The sequence below is a fragment of the Chroicocephalus ridibundus genome, chromosome 2 (genome assembly GCF_963924245.1).
Source record: "Chroicocephalus ridibundus chromosome 2, bChrRid1.1, whole genome shotgun sequence".
Taxonomy (NCBI): Eukaryota; Metazoa; Chordata; class Aves; order Charadriiformes; family Laridae; genus Chroicocephalus; species Chroicocephalus ridibundus.
The window spans coordinates 103,187,863-103,203,179 of record NC_086285.1 but is presented as its reverse complement, the minus strand read 5'-3'; the positions used below and the strand labels follow the sequence as shown (position 1 = coordinate 103,203,179).

At 40.5% G+C, this 15,317-nt stretch overlaps 1 protein-coding gene across 4 annotated transcripts in view; it reads right to left on the bottom strand.

Moving 5' to 3' along the window:
• The window catches only part of TEX10 (testis expressed 10), a 60,275-nt gene that overhangs the window by 1,861 nt on the left and 43,097 nt on the right, over positions 1 to 15,317 (bottom strand). For all 4 annotated transcript variants that reach the window (XM_063326362.1, XM_063326361.1, XM_063326360.1 and 1 more), the window contains 3 exons: positions 15,006 to 15,139; positions 3,079 to 3,159; positions 796 to 977 (listed from right to left, as the gene is read on the bottom strand). In XM_063326362.1, coding sequence (XP_063182432.1) covers positions 796 to 977; positions 3,079 to 3,159; positions 15,006 to 15,139 — 397 coding nt within the window. The remainder of the gene's footprint in view (positions 1 to 795; positions 978 to 3,078; positions 3,160 to 15,005; positions 15,140 to 15,317) is intronic.

Below are 15,317 nucleotides of genomic sequence, written 5' to 3'. Positions count from 1 at the left end.
TTTAAGGTTCTGTCCTGGAGCTACAAACGTTGCTGAAGCTCTTACAGAGGGTGATTTCTGCTTGGCGAGGCCGGGAAGAGGTTTTTGTTTCAGTCGTTGTTCAGGTACACCTGAATCTTTACTTAAGGCTCATAAGAAATCAAACAATGGAATCAGCTTTTGGTGATGTGCAAGTCATTAAATGCAGTAAGTGAAGAGGACTCCAGCTTTAAAAAACACACCTAAAATTTGCAGTAAGCTTTGAACAACTTTCCTGTATATGGAACCGTTAGAGGAAAAAATCTTAGGTTTAAACTATTTAAAGACATTTCTGTTATACAGGTAAATAAACTTATTTAAATCTGGTATCTGTAGCTTTTTTTTTTTAAATTCAAATGGATTTGCAGTCTATAAAACGATGCCTGAGAAGTTTTGTTAAAGCTGAAATAGGAAGTCAGTTAAGAGTACAAGCTTACAACGCCAAATCCTTTGCATGTTGCTTTTCAACATATCTAATGAAACTAAAGGCTAAAGCTAAAGATTAAGGTATAAATATCCACCTTTCTAAAGTCAGGATGGTTCTGACATCTAACTAGAACAATTTGAGATGAAACCTTCTTCAGTTATTGTTTCAAATAATTCCAGCTAACTTTGCAGGTGTTTTTCTTAAATCCAAGTACTGTTTTGAAGTAAGCAAAAGACAGACGGCAAAATAAATTGGGGGGACGGGGGGGGGGTATCCTTTCATTTGACATCTCTAAATACTTGGGGGTATAAAGGCAGAGACAATTAACACGGGAAGAAAAGCAGCGTTACCTTTTCTGTACGTGTTCTGCATCCTCTTTGTCTAAAGTCAGCAGGAAGTAGAGAAGACTGTAACAGCAAGAGGCTAAGAACTTGTGCAGGGTTTCACTGAGGATGCAGGCTTGATCCAAGAGCTTATTTATGGCACATAGAACAGACCCAGCTGTGCTATCGGGAATTACAACCAATCCAACCTGTATTAAAACAACAAAAAAAAAAAAACCAAAACAAACAAAACAAGTTTATCACTTTATACCCAAGTTTTTCTGCTGGTACAGAGGCACGTCTGGAGATGAATGAATCTCTCTCATAGCGTGACACATATTACTTTGTTTCTGTTCAGCTTCTCCACGCTACTGCATTTTTTTCAAATCCATGTTTTCCGAAGAAATTGCCACCTGTACCACCAGAAGGCTAAACCGGCATCTTCACTCCATCCCCTCAAAGTAAACTCTCATCTCAAACGCATTTTTTAAAACACCCCACTGCTTTGAGCCTTGCTCTGAAAGATGGTACAGGCACAAAGCCGCCCTTCCCTGTCTTCAAACGGCAGCGAGCAGTCGCTGAGGTAGAAGGAAACTCCGATTTTCTCTCCAAAAAGAAAAGCTTCTTCCGGATCGTCATGAGGGCGAGTCTCCTTAGGAATCCAGCAGGCTCAACAGGAACGAGAGCGTTATGAGCCGAGTTAAATTAAAGCTAATGAAACAGATTAACGAAACAGGCCTACAGCCGGGGCGATGCTCTTCTGTTGTTAAAATGAGAACCATCTAAAGTAAGGATTTTATAGGCATGATAAATAATTTAGCAAACATTCTTTTTTGGGTAGAGGCAGTGAATTCAAAAGCAGTTTAAATTTTGAAGTGCTGTTGAGTAACTATCCTAGATTTTTGTCCTGTAAGGCTGTAAAAAAAAAAAAAAAAATTCATCCATTGCTACCGCGGCACCATTTATCTTATTACAAAACTAATGTAAGGAGTTTTAGAGCAGCCTAATTTGCTCACCTGCAAGTACATTGGTTTAAACTGACGGAGGCAGTTGGTTCGCTTACCAAGGTCAGCCGTTTCTTTTAGAAACGTTTAGAAAAAGATCAATAAAGTACAAGCTACAGAAATGCAGAATGTATTTCATCAGTATGATTACTCAGGCGAGGGAAGAGATAAAGAACAATGATAGACTCAAACTTTTAAATACTTCCAGTCTAAGACACCAGGTGTATTTCAAGGCCACGAGCGCAGATCACTGTCGCGAGCTGACCCTGCCCCAGGCAGCTGCAGAGGCAGAAGGGTGGTGTTCCTGCGTGACAAGATGGACTGCAGCTGTCACCGAGACCCTGCTGAATACTACAGAACGTTGAGGCACAAAGTGACAAAAACTAATAACGATGTTCCTGGCCAACCACAACGAGGAGATAATGCTAGCAAGCTCGATGGACGTCTGCATATGAAGACGCATCCTGAAGATCACGTGAGCCATTGGTGCTGACGAAAGAGGCCAGTGGGCCAGTCTGGAAGATGATGTGAACGCAGACGTTTCCATGTACACAAACCCAGCAGATGAGACCGCTCACAGGAGTCCCCATATAGGCTGTTGCCTACACGGTGCCTTTCTTCCCTGTTAGGTGTCATCATCCAGTTAGAGCTCTTGGGCAGCAGCCTCATCAACTATAAAAATCCACTTAACTGCTCTCAAAGGGCCAGTGCAGTGGAATGCGTAAGCTGACTTAAAAGTTGTGATTTAAGTCAACATCCACCCCCAAAAATCAGTTATAGGTAAGCTTTGGTCTAGTAATTTTTCAGTAGGGCTCCATACAGGGAATTGCGGTTACTTTTTAGATCGCGGAACCATCTCGAGATGAGGACAGAGAGGTCCCCCCTCTCGGCAGGCAGCATCACGGGTAACTGCAAATTCTGTCCCGTACAATTCCGCCACCCAGCTCTGGCTTTGCCATCCCCATCAGGATGAGAAGGGGAAGACAGACTGTAAATCTCCTCTAAAGCTGCTAGTCGCTCTCTTCAAAAGCAAACCAAACCAAAACAAGAAGCCTTTCCTTTACGGCTGTCCTGGCTTAAAAAAAGAAAGCCGAACTAGTCGCAAACCAGAGCAAAAAAATCCATGTAAGTTTGGATACCAACAGTTATTAAGATATTTTTTAAAACTCTGCTAATCTTGTTAAAAAACTTTTACAAATTCTGAAATTACACATGAAATAGATGGAATGAGTGGATTTGAGGATTAACGAGACTGTTAGAAGATTTATCGCAAGGAAGATAACCTAGAAGACAAAACGGTACTTACCAGATATTTACAGATGCCGGTCTGGAGAATGTCAAAACACTGACTTTGGGAAGGTATAGTGGACAAGCTGTGACAGATCATCTGTTTTAATAAAACAAAAGTTATATTTAAGTACTCCACATGCAAGCAGCAGTCATTCACTGTGTAATCATACTTTGTTGACAGACCTAAATACAAAGTACCCATTGGGGAGACATAGCACCTTTGTCTCAAAGTATTGATTCTTTACAGTGTATAAGAGTAACATTGTCAACATAAATTATTAAGTGTTTAAAGAGATGACACCGTTAGCTTTTCTGGCAGTGGCTTTCTTCATTTTACCTATGTCATTGAAGTAGGCGGCCAAAAATACCCTATGCAGGAACAGTGCCACACCGAGCCTCCAGCTGCCTTTCCTCGGAGCTGAAGCATTGCAGAAAACTACTCCACAAATAACTTTATCCAGCATCAAACAGAGGAATCACAGTGAAACGGGACGGAAAAATAACGTGACAAAGAAGAAAACAGCAAAGATCCATTTCCAACTTATTTTCCTCTACACTGCCCAAAATGTCATGTTCAAAGATGATACCGAAGTCTTACAGACTACAACGGGAAATCTTGTTTTCTGAACTGGCAAAAACTTGCCGGTGCTTACATGAACAGGCACTAGCAAACTGCATTAGCTGCCCAGAGGCAGGACAGAAAGAGGTTTAAAAAAATAAAAACAAAACACAAAGTAAAAAAACCCCACAGTAGTGAAGTGAAGACTCAGGTCTTAATTTTTTTGCCAGGTTGGGGGTGGGGGGAGGAAAGAATTGACCAAGACCCCATGAAATGCTGTATGGCTCCTGGACAGGATAAAGCACCCAGACTCCAGCAGATGTGCTAGCGAGCTGTGCTGCAGTCCTCAGCAGGTGGCTGTCTTGGTTCCTCTTTTCCTTCCCATCTATTGCAATAATTTGCAAAGTAGTCAGAGAGCTTGGATAACCTCCCTCTCTCTGTTCACGTGCGTTGCTTCTCCCACCAGTGTCATCTGAAGCCTCCAGAAAGCAGCAGGCACAGGCTGAGTGCGATACTAGACCATTAGCAATCGTGAACGTCCTGCTAAGGACAAGGAAGATGGAAGAACCCATACATGAGGAATGGAATCCTGTTTGCACTTAAGGGAATCAGAAAGAGAACAGCAAGGTCAGATGTTTGAGGGAAGGGAGAATTTAGGTTTCTGAGTTTTACACGTATCTCGGCTAAGCAGAACGCATGCCTCAAGCTACCTTGCTGACCAAAGAGAGCTAAAGAAAACTTTCACAGAATGATCTGACTTGAGGGATTAAAATTCTGCGGTAGTGTCCTGGTTTTGAGACTTAGGCTGAATCAGGGCAGGTCGAGACACCTAAACAAGAGATAATGACAAAACAGAAAATATCACCCGTGTTGTGTCACAAGTAAGAGTGACGACATTTCCAGCTGAAGGGAAAGGGGGAAAAAAAGAACGGGGGAAAGAACTGTTAGCTCACGGTCCCGTGGTACGAAAACTCAATCCTAAATAATGTGGATGCCAGCGGTGATCTCATCAAAAATGGCCAAGCAGTATCCTCTGTGGTGAGAGAAAAGCGTGCTCAGCTTTTTTCCAGAATTCTATGCCACACATGCTCTTAGCCCTGCTTAAACTGGCCAAATTCAGGAGATCCTTAACGCAGCTGCTTGACAGAACACAGTGCTGTCAGGACACTGCTTGTGTTCATCAGTATTACAGGGGTAATTGTGCAAGTATTTTCTTTGACTAGTAGGACTATGTAAAAGACAATTTTATAGATATTCTTGCATTGAATACCCTTATTTTTGATACTGTCCATTTACTTAATAATGAAATAATATTATTAAAGCTGCGTACCCCATCCTAGACATGGCAGTGCTTCTCAACGCTGCAATTTGAAAGCGACAAAATATTAAGTACTCTGGAATATTCCCAAGAAAAGCACTCAAAACATCTGCAGTGTCAAGGCATAAAGTCAAGCTGAGACAGAGGTTACTACTGGGGATCGTCACGTCAAGTACAAACTCTGACGCCAACCTGACCTAGTATTTTAACGAGTAACACTTACACAAAAGGCAAAGCTACATTGATGAAATCTGTCAGCTGGCAGCTCAAAGCTGAGAAACCCAGCCAAGACAGGAGGCTTGGACTAACCTACAGAAAAGATCACATGGGTTTGATGAATAACAGATACAGAAAAAATGCAGTGAAACCAAAGTGGCGGGTCACACGCTTGAAGACCAATAAAAACTTCTGCTCGCAACTGGGAGTTTTTAAGAGTTGGAGATAAGGAGAAAAATCTCTGCATAACAACTGACTACAAGGTGGTTGTGACAGAACCATGAAATGGGCAAATATCACTTCAGGACGGAGAAATAAAGATAATCATAACAGAAGTGATCAGAGAGAGTACTGATCCCCTGTTCAGTAAGACCCTATTTAGGCTACTTCTGACATACTGTGCAAAAGAGGAGTCACTCGCTTTCAAGAAAGGTCAATTCAAACTGAAGGGGCACAGAAAAAAATCGCACAAAGAACAGAGGTTGGGTCTCACAGGTGTCAAGAGAAAGGACTTAACCTGCCTAAACTGGCAAAACTATACCCGAGAAGGGATATTACACTTACAAATACAACAAAGAGGTGAAAACCGCTGCAGGAAGACAAATATAACCAAACAGCAACAAAAAATAAAGATGGTCATAGCTGGTTGGGAATGCAGATGAGATGGAAATTAGGAAGGATGATTGTGAAAGGGGAAATGCAGGAGACGTTTGCTGCTCATAAGACAGAGCTCGGAAGTTCACAAGGGGGATATGCCACGTGCTTGTGAGCACACAACACTAGACAGAGCGTGCTAGAGAGATCCCTTCTAATTCAACGCATACCCACATGAGGTCAACAAATGAAAGACCTTGAAGGCAAATCCATGAGGTCCACACAGCAGACTAAGGTTTCATCATGAAGAAAAGCGGTATTAATATTTCACCCTTAGGACTACATCCCTAGAATAGGCCTGCCAGTCCACTGAGATGACAACTTGTAGGAGCGTTTTGTATCGGGTACAATTCACCAACACTCAAGACTCTTCCAGAATCGCAAGCAAAAGGGGCATCATACCGCTAAAGAGCGGCACACTTCCTTAGAAGGTTTGTGGTAAAGCGCATTGGCAAGGTAGTTTTTCAACCTTTCAGATCTTTCTGACCCTCAAAATAGCACCACGGTCCCCTGACATCCAGTTCTACTTTCCTACGATTAAGTGGGAGAGGCAATCCTTTTCAATTCCATAAATTAAATCCTACTTGAAATGGCTTTCATAACAAATGCCTGTTCTAAAAAGTGAAACTGAAACGTTATTAGACATGGAAATGAAAAGCAAAGAAAACTTAATTATCACATGAAAATTAGTATTTTTTCCTGACAATTTATTTTCCTTAGGCAAGGGTTTGCATGATGTTTAATTTCCATAATAAAATGTCACAGCTGATTCATTATTTTACATTTGATTAGCATTTACCACATTTTTGGTGCATTCATAGATTGGTTTTGGACCAAAGCCAGAGTAGTTTTGTTTCAGAGTATTACTGAAGTGAATGGACAGAGAACGAGCATTTCTGATTGCAGGGGAGTTTATATCTTTTCGAGGCAAGTATTTTATAACACATTTGGTTTAGGTTTAGAGGCTTTTTTTTTTTTTAAATTTTGTTTGAATGTCCCCTTGAATAAATTAAGCCAAAGAAAAGCATTCTCTTAAATACGGGGATTATCTGTTAGCATTATGCAGCAAATACTACAGGCTCCGTAATCCACTGGCAGTTTTTCAAACCAAATCTTATTGATTAGACAAGCCCAATTATCCGTCACACTCATGAGCCACACAAGTACAACGGGAGGTTCCCTACTACTGCTTCAGAAAATCGTTACTACACAGGCCTCCTTGCCTGCCATACTGAAGACCTACTCCAACAATAGCCAGCTAAAATGGGAAAACCAAACAAAACAGGCTTTTCATAGCTCTAATGTACAGAGAGAGGAATCCATCAGTTTAATATGGCTTATCTGTAAGATGCTCTAACTCCAAAAGGCAGAGCTGAGACGACCCAAGGCAGCCCGGTCTCCATCTGAGCCCTCGTGGCGACAGGAACACACACAAATGATGCACCAAGAGTAATATTTTGTTCATTATTTAACTGTTTCCACTCCTTAAATCACTCAATGCTTCCCATAACGTGATAGAATCCTGACTCAAAGGGCCTCGAGGGAAGTATTTTATCAGTAACTCACGAAGGCAAATCTGCATATTATTTCAAGATTAATCATGCTGCAAAGTACTCTTTTTCAAAGAAAAATACCTTCCTCTGAAGACACACGCAACGTGTGAGCACAGAGAGGAACAAAACAAGCAAGAAAGATAACAGATGAAGTATTTTAGCGAGCCACTCTGTGAAGTCGGACCAAAGACAGTTCAGACTCCAAGAGAAGTGATTTTATTGAAAAAGAAAAGTTGGCACACACCAGACACTATATCCTAACATGAACTTTAAAATATATTTTTCAATTCACATCGACATCCACCTCCAACACGGGTAACTAAAACGTAACAGGCTGTTCTGCAGCCAATTCCCAAGCCCCTGTGAAATGACTGTTTCGAGCAGGGCTCTCTCCAGTGTAACGTGTTACTGCAGAGCGTAGAAAACGAGAAGTTTTCAGGTGATGGGGCAGGCAATGAAGCTTGTCGTCTGAAGCTTGGCCAGCTTCCCCTGAAGCACCCAGCTTATCAGACAGTGTACTCCCCTGACAGGTGCTGCTTCTCTTTCTGAAATAAATTGATTTGACAGGGCAATATTAACAGTGCCCTGAGTTGTTGAGAAAGCCGCGTACAACAAGAGATCTTTGTTCATCTGCCTTGGCTAAGCTCACAGGGGCGGATGTGAAAGGTATTCCTGATTCAGTGACTCCAGGAAAAAAAAAGAAAACACCACCACAAAAAACCCCACATGAAATCCCCACACAATCATGATAAACACAAAGCCTATGTTAAAAAAAGAAAAAGCCAAAAAGAAGGAATGGAGTCTGCAATACAATATTACAGAGGTGGGCAACAGGGGGAAAAAACCACTATGGGACTAATTTTACATTCGGGGTAGCAAAACAGGAATACAGGAGCTTGTTTAAGAATCACAAATGCTTTAGAACATGCACTGTGTCCCGCATCTTGACAGAGTACATACTTCCAAAGACTTAGAAGGATTATGAAACACAGTTAATGTCTAATTGCTGGCTCAGAAACAGGGTGACCGCAGCACACAGACTCATCTTGCATCTGTTGAACTGTGGCGATTGCCTGTCTGCAGACTCCTTGGCTGTGGCACGCAGTCCGGTCTCAAACCGATATTAAGAGTCAACTAAACCAAGTGAAGTTATCTTTATTTGCCACTGGACAAAATACATGAGTGACAGTCACCACTGCTCACCTCCTGAGTAACAGTTTGATTATGTGTTTAAACCTGGGTACCAGCAAGATTTGGTGACAGGAGGCAGAGAACTACGGGCTAGAGACAATCCTACTGTCTCACCAAGTGACGGGCATTTCTGAAAATATTATTCTTTTGTCAGCAAAACCAGGCTTTATGCTCAACTGCTACTGTGCTATCCAGGAGCAGACAAAGCTGTACCTGAAAAATGGCACAGGTTTGGTTCTCAGAGACATCTTACAAAATTTGAAGAAAAGACACCATGAAATAGCTTTGCTACCCAAGGAGCTTTTGTTTCATCCTCTTGCAGCCATAATAAGCCCTTCTTTCACAGCTCTGCGGCTTTCTCACAGCTATAAAACATCACCACGAACGATTCCTCCTTCTTGTGGATGCCTCCCTGTCAGATCACGTGCAGGAAGGTCAATGGGATGTCTGATGTACGTCTCCAAATTCATCTGCCTGCCCCCTCCCCCAAATAAAGGACTTGAAAACGCAGAAAACTGTAGACTTAAAAACCCAGCTCTTGTCCCACAAAGCCTGCCTTTTGCAGCAAATTTAGTTTAGGTATCACAAAGCAGGATGTGAATTTATAGCATAACGTACAGCAACTGTGGAGATGTTAATTCACATTAGTTACACGCAGTAACATGTGAGCTCCCAGCTACAAAATGTCACAAGATAAACTAGACGTATAAGATGCGGGCACAACAGAGCACTGGCCTGAAGATCAAGTTAGGTTTTCTGGGGGGTTGTGTTTTGGTGTTTGGGTTTTATTGCTGGGTTTTTTTGGTGGTGGTGATTTTTGTTTGGGTTTTTTTTGGTTGTTGTTGTTGGATTTTATTTTTTTTTTAAGTTGTAAGCTTCACATCCCAAGAAAATTATGGAAGAGACCTTTGAAAGTGAGTTTTATTCATTTTAGGAGGTATTACACTTATTTATATAATTTCTCCTTTTTTGGGGGGGGGGGGCAGGATTTGCATTGCTTTTCAAGGAAAAAAACCCATTATTTTAATTTCTAAACATTAAACTTGGATACGGTGTAGTTTTACATAACACTAATGGGCTTGTACAGAGGTTTTTTTACCCTCCTTAAAGAGGGTAAAAATGACAGCATATTTCTAGTTCAGAAAGGATACTATTTACCCTCAGCTGCTTTTTCTTCCCCAGTGTAACTCTAATCTGGAAATCTCAATAAAGACCACAAGTTGAAATCTTACAGGGACTTAAAGTGAAAATCTTCATTTAAAAAATTTAGTGTTTTTTCTCAAGTGTTAATCTGCTTAAAGTTAAGCTTCAGCACTGCAATTCCACCATCTACTTCTCAAGACAAACATCCTTGCAGGACTTTTAATTTACATGCTATCTTTAATGATTTATTGTAATTTTCCACAGCATATCAGCGCAGATACAGCCTTCCCAACTCCACTTTATGAGACATCTCTGGTTTTGACACACATTAGTGTATTAAATTACATGCATCCCAAGGTTTTTGAATTCAAGACTGCTTTTAAAACCAGCTGACCTTCCCTAGTGTTTGCTCTTAAACATTTTAAACATTTTGTTGAGTATTTTGTTTCTTCAAGCGAGTTAATGTGCTCAGTATAACTCTAGAATCTCGACTTCGAGCAGAACTTTTGAGTTATTGTTTGCTTTCCCCCTCCAAAATGTTCAAGCGTCAAACACCAAATATTACAACAGAAATTATCATGTACACATGGTTACCTTGTTAAACTCTTCGTTCCTGTTGGCGCTATTTCATCTGACACTGGCAGAGCAATTCAATTACAGGGGAGTGAAGAATATTACCGACAAACACTATGGCACAGTTAAAATGAACAAAGACTGAAGCCTCTTCCCTAAGGCTGCAACCATGGATTCCGAAGCCCCACCTATTTCAGCTACAGGGGTATGATTTTACATAATTGGCTTTAATAAGGCAGAAGTCATTTTACGTCGAAGTTGCTCCAGAAAAGGAACCAAGGTTTCCACATTTAACACATCTTTTAGACAAAATATGAAGATTAACCTTTGCAGCTACGCAAAATGGCATTTAAAGGGACAATTTCCTTAAGCATTTCTCCTTAAGCGAAAATCACCATTAGCTAAAAGCTTCCACAAAAAAATAACACGGCTTCAGATTTCCAATATACCAATTACCACTCTCTAGACAAAAAAAAGTTACAACGTCCATCTTAAAACAGTTTCGTTATAAACGATTGAAAAGCATTAATTTCTATGAGAAGTGCATTTGTTTGGCCTTTTCACCAATTTTGGTTAGCCACATGCTACCAAGCGCACCAGTCACATTAACACTCCCAGAGTCCAAACTGCCATTTGAGAACGCCGCAAGTTATTCTTTTCCTTCGCACAGCTTGCTCTTTCTCCAGAGGCACACCTTTTCTTCCACATCTCTGGCGTGCATACATTAAATTCCCTCTTACAGTTCACGACCGTTAGAAATACATTCCACTCACTACACAGTACAGCGAGCTAGCGACAGACACCTGGGACTGCCTTCCTCTGGATTTGAAAACGAAGACGAGCAGGGAGCAATAACGCCAACAAGCCGTGGACTCCTACAGATTCATGCCTGGGACCCTTCATCCCTTGCCCCTCCGTTTCTTCAGCGCCGTAACCCCAACCTGCTCCTGCCTCACAACCCCCCCAACACCCCCACGGGGCACGGGCTGGCACCTGCTGAGCCTGATCCAGAGAGATGCACGTGGAATGCAGGATGCAGAAACCGAGTTATAAACTGCCTTGTGCTAATCTAGAGGTTTTTTCTCTTACATCTGCTTTTTTCCCCCCCCATAAAACTTACAGGCAACTAGTATTTGCAACTTTATTCTTTTAGAGAGCCAAAAGCTAGCCAATGGTTTAGACAAAACTAGTGGCAGAAGAGAAGAGGAGGATGGATGGACGGACTAATAATAATAATCTGATCGGTAGTCTCATTTATCCATAGGAAACCAGGCTGTCAAATCCTAATTCCATCATTTCCTTATTTATTTTCTCTTTTAAATGAACAATTGTCAACATAAAGTTGAAGCCTGAATGCTGCCTGCTCTGCAGCCAACGGAGGGCTGTTCTCACTTGCTAGGTATTTTTAATCACTACAAATATTTTGCTTAACATTACAGCATCATCATAAACTTCCTTATTCAGCAAGGGAAAGCATGAAAGATTGAGCACTCAGAAGCTGTGCCGCTCTACTCAGTTCCACCAGAAGCGTGACTAATTCAAGATGGGTTTTATTAATTCCTGCAGCACTTCTTTACTGAAATAATTTTCTGTCACAGCTAAAAATATTTTGATTCGAAAACTGTGTCACACCTTGAACTAAGCCTGCTTGGAAGAAAGTGGCCTCCAAACTTACCTCCCTCAAACTCAATGCACATAGAGTCATCATATCATACTGTCTTTCAAGACATCCTAGGAGAGCCTCATGATTTACCGGCAGTTTTCCTCTCCCTGGAGGCTGCAGCTCTGGGTTTTTTGAGGGGCTTGTTGCTGTTTGGTTTATTTTCTAGTAGAGTAGCTTGTTCAATGCCTGGTGGAAACCACTTACTCTACAGAAAGTACTCCTTTGCAACTTTGTTAACAAAGGTTGAACTTAAAGGTTTTTCCCAAGTCAAGATTATTTAAAAAAAAAAAAACACCACAAACAAACCAAAAACGGTCCAGCCTCCAAATCTCAAAGTTTTTATAGACTACAGTCACCAGAATGTTTTCTTTACAAATTGAACGTGAAATAGACTATGGATCAACATCTTTGAGGTTGGAGAATGGTACTCAACACAGAAAAGGGAAAACCCCTAAAACTTAATAAACACAGCACTGTATTAGATATTTAAACACAGAGAACACAGTCACCCAGAAGCCTAACATCTGATTTTTTTAAGTTGTAACGTCAGCACAGTTTTGTTTCTATATCACTTACCGTATCTACATTTGCACCTGAAATCATAACCATCCAAGTTTTGATTTGAAAAATTAATGGAATCCTGTGAGTCATAAAAGGAAGTGGTTGCCTTAATACTGGTTTCTTCTCTTTGCTTAAACAAAGAGATTTGGAACACAGTGTATTCTAGACACCATTATTATCAGATCAGAGACAAGAGGCAAGAATATCTTAATTTTTCTCTAACAGGGAAGAAAGCTACTGAAGAGGTGCCCCTACTCTTCTGTCTGCAAATTCCATGGGGGGTGTGGGTGTGTGCGGGGAAGCAATTGCGCGAGGAACACGCCGAACAGCATTGCAATACTACCAGTCCTTCTGGCAAGCATTTAACATGGAACAGTTTGACTTCCAGATCACATGTAAGTTTAACAACCTACCAGATAAAAAAATAAAGTTTCCCCATACTGGGAACCTCATTATGCTCTAAAACCAAAAAATAATACAGAGATTTATCGATGGTGAAATAAAAATTCTGGATTTTTAAGAGGGGAGTTTTTCAAAGAATCACAGAATCACTGAAGTTGGAAGCTAGTCAGCTGTTGCAGAAGGCTAACAGGTTAGTTGAGCACAATTTGCCCTTCATTAATCTTTGCTGACTATTCCTGATCACATCCTAGGTGTATCTGATATAACCCAGTTCACTAGAAATTTTCTCTCTCCCAGTCACAAACACGCTTATGAGGAAAAGCCTCCAATCTCCTTCTCAAGCTCAGAGCTGTAAGCAGCGGTCCAGAAGTCACTTTGGTTAAGTCTACAAAATGAGGCGGCTCTAGAAGGTATCATCGCTCTTCACACACAGATTTTTGATGCGTGGGATTTTTGTTCCTATTCTTTTGTAACTTAAGTCTCCAGAAAAGACTTCAGGCTGACACGTAACTGCAGTAGTAGTGCAATGCTCCATCAAATGTCCAAAACCTCTTTCATTACTAACCAAGGATATCCAGCTCTTTGCTTAATGACTGCCATCCACTTCTGAGAACCTGTGGGAGCACCTTGTGTCTTTTCCAAGAAAAGGTAATTTCACAAAAACAGGTCTCAAATTTCTGAACATACTGACCCTCCTTGATGGCACAAAACCACTGAAAATAGTGTGGTAGGAGGAGTAAATACAACTTGCAACTGGGAACCAAAAGCACAAGCCAGCTACCTACAATTAAACTACTTCACTGTCCCTAAGTGAAAATAGTCATACTCTGTGGTTTCTCAACCAGCTTTGACAGATTTGTGGCAGAGAAGCAAAAGGAAGAAGGAAAAGACACATGAGGTGGCGTTTTCATGAACAGGCAAAGTATACATAAATCCTTTAGATTATGCTAACTCTTTTGAGAAACAAGTAATCCCTCTGGTGCATTCACAGAGGAACAGTTCCATACAGGAGAGGGAGAGAAAACTTTCTAGTCTTTCAATACCGGAGAAAGGAGTTTTGTTGAGAAAATGACTTCATTACTGCCCAGAGAGACAAAGCGAAACAAATTAGAAAGTTTAGCTGTTTCACAGGCCAACTGACTGAAGGCAGGACATCTAAACGTGTGTGTCAGTCGCGGTACCAAACAAAAACTTTGCTTAAAACACTTTTCAATACATAATAGCAGATATGCAATATACGCCTCAAACTATCATTAATTTCAGTAGATTATCACTTAAACTTTATGAATTAGAAGAGAAAAATCTACTATACCACTTTCTTGAACCAAAAAGACTGCCACAAACCCCAGAACAAATCATACAACTAAAAACTTCCGTTACACTTTTTCTGCATTCATGATAGAGATTTCATAAATACTGTCAAATTGGCATGTCATTAAAACATGATTTCACATTTTAAAGTGGTTTATGGTGGGCTAAGCAATAAAAAGAGTTGAGCCAGAACGAAGAGTAATATGCACCTGTTCTGAATAAAATCTCGTGGCTCAGATCCCTTTAGAACCAGCAATAACATTAAGCTTTCGGTACTTAGGGATCTTACAAGCAGGAATTGAATTCACAGTGAAGTTTCTAATCCCAGTAAATTTTGATTAAATAAGCATCAGAAGTGATTCTGAATAACCACCAATGCCAACTTAATATTACTCCCAAGTTAAAATCTCATTTAATGCAAGTGCTTTTTAATTAACAGTGGAATTTACTCTCAAAGAAAACGCTTCATAATTATTATTTTTACAATTAATTTATTTTTGAAAGTCAAAATATATTGCTGATCTTAATCTTATTAGCATTTAAGAATTTTCCACCAAGGCTTCTGTGCATTTTTTCCATAAGTATTGTTTTGCATACTACGTGTCTGAACATTCACCTTTTAAAGCGGTTTCCTTCAAAATATTATCTGATGGCTACAGGAGAACACTGGCTGTTTGACAGCTGTATTTTCATTCTTTTTTCAACTCAACTCACAACAAGATTTAGGCATCTACAGAAAAGGGATGGAGAGCACTCGGAGTTTGTATGCTGTCATTTAGAATTAGCGTTGATGTATTACCTCTGTCACAGCCCAGTGGTGTAAAAACTGGTCCAGATCAGTTAGGTAAAGACGGACAGGTGAAAGCTGTGTCTGGCTAATGTGTGGTTTTCCTCTAATGCCCTGGAGATCAGTCAACTCCTTTCTTGAAAACCCTAGAGAAAAAGAAGCAGTACAACAGCATCACGAAACAAGCCAAGCACTGTTCTACTTCAACAGCATCGTTGACAAAAACTGTCTTTTAAATTACGTCTGCATAACATCTTTTTTTGCTAAAAGCTCTTGCTTGGTATTTTAAATTAAGTATATCAAAATACAAATTCTGATTTCTGA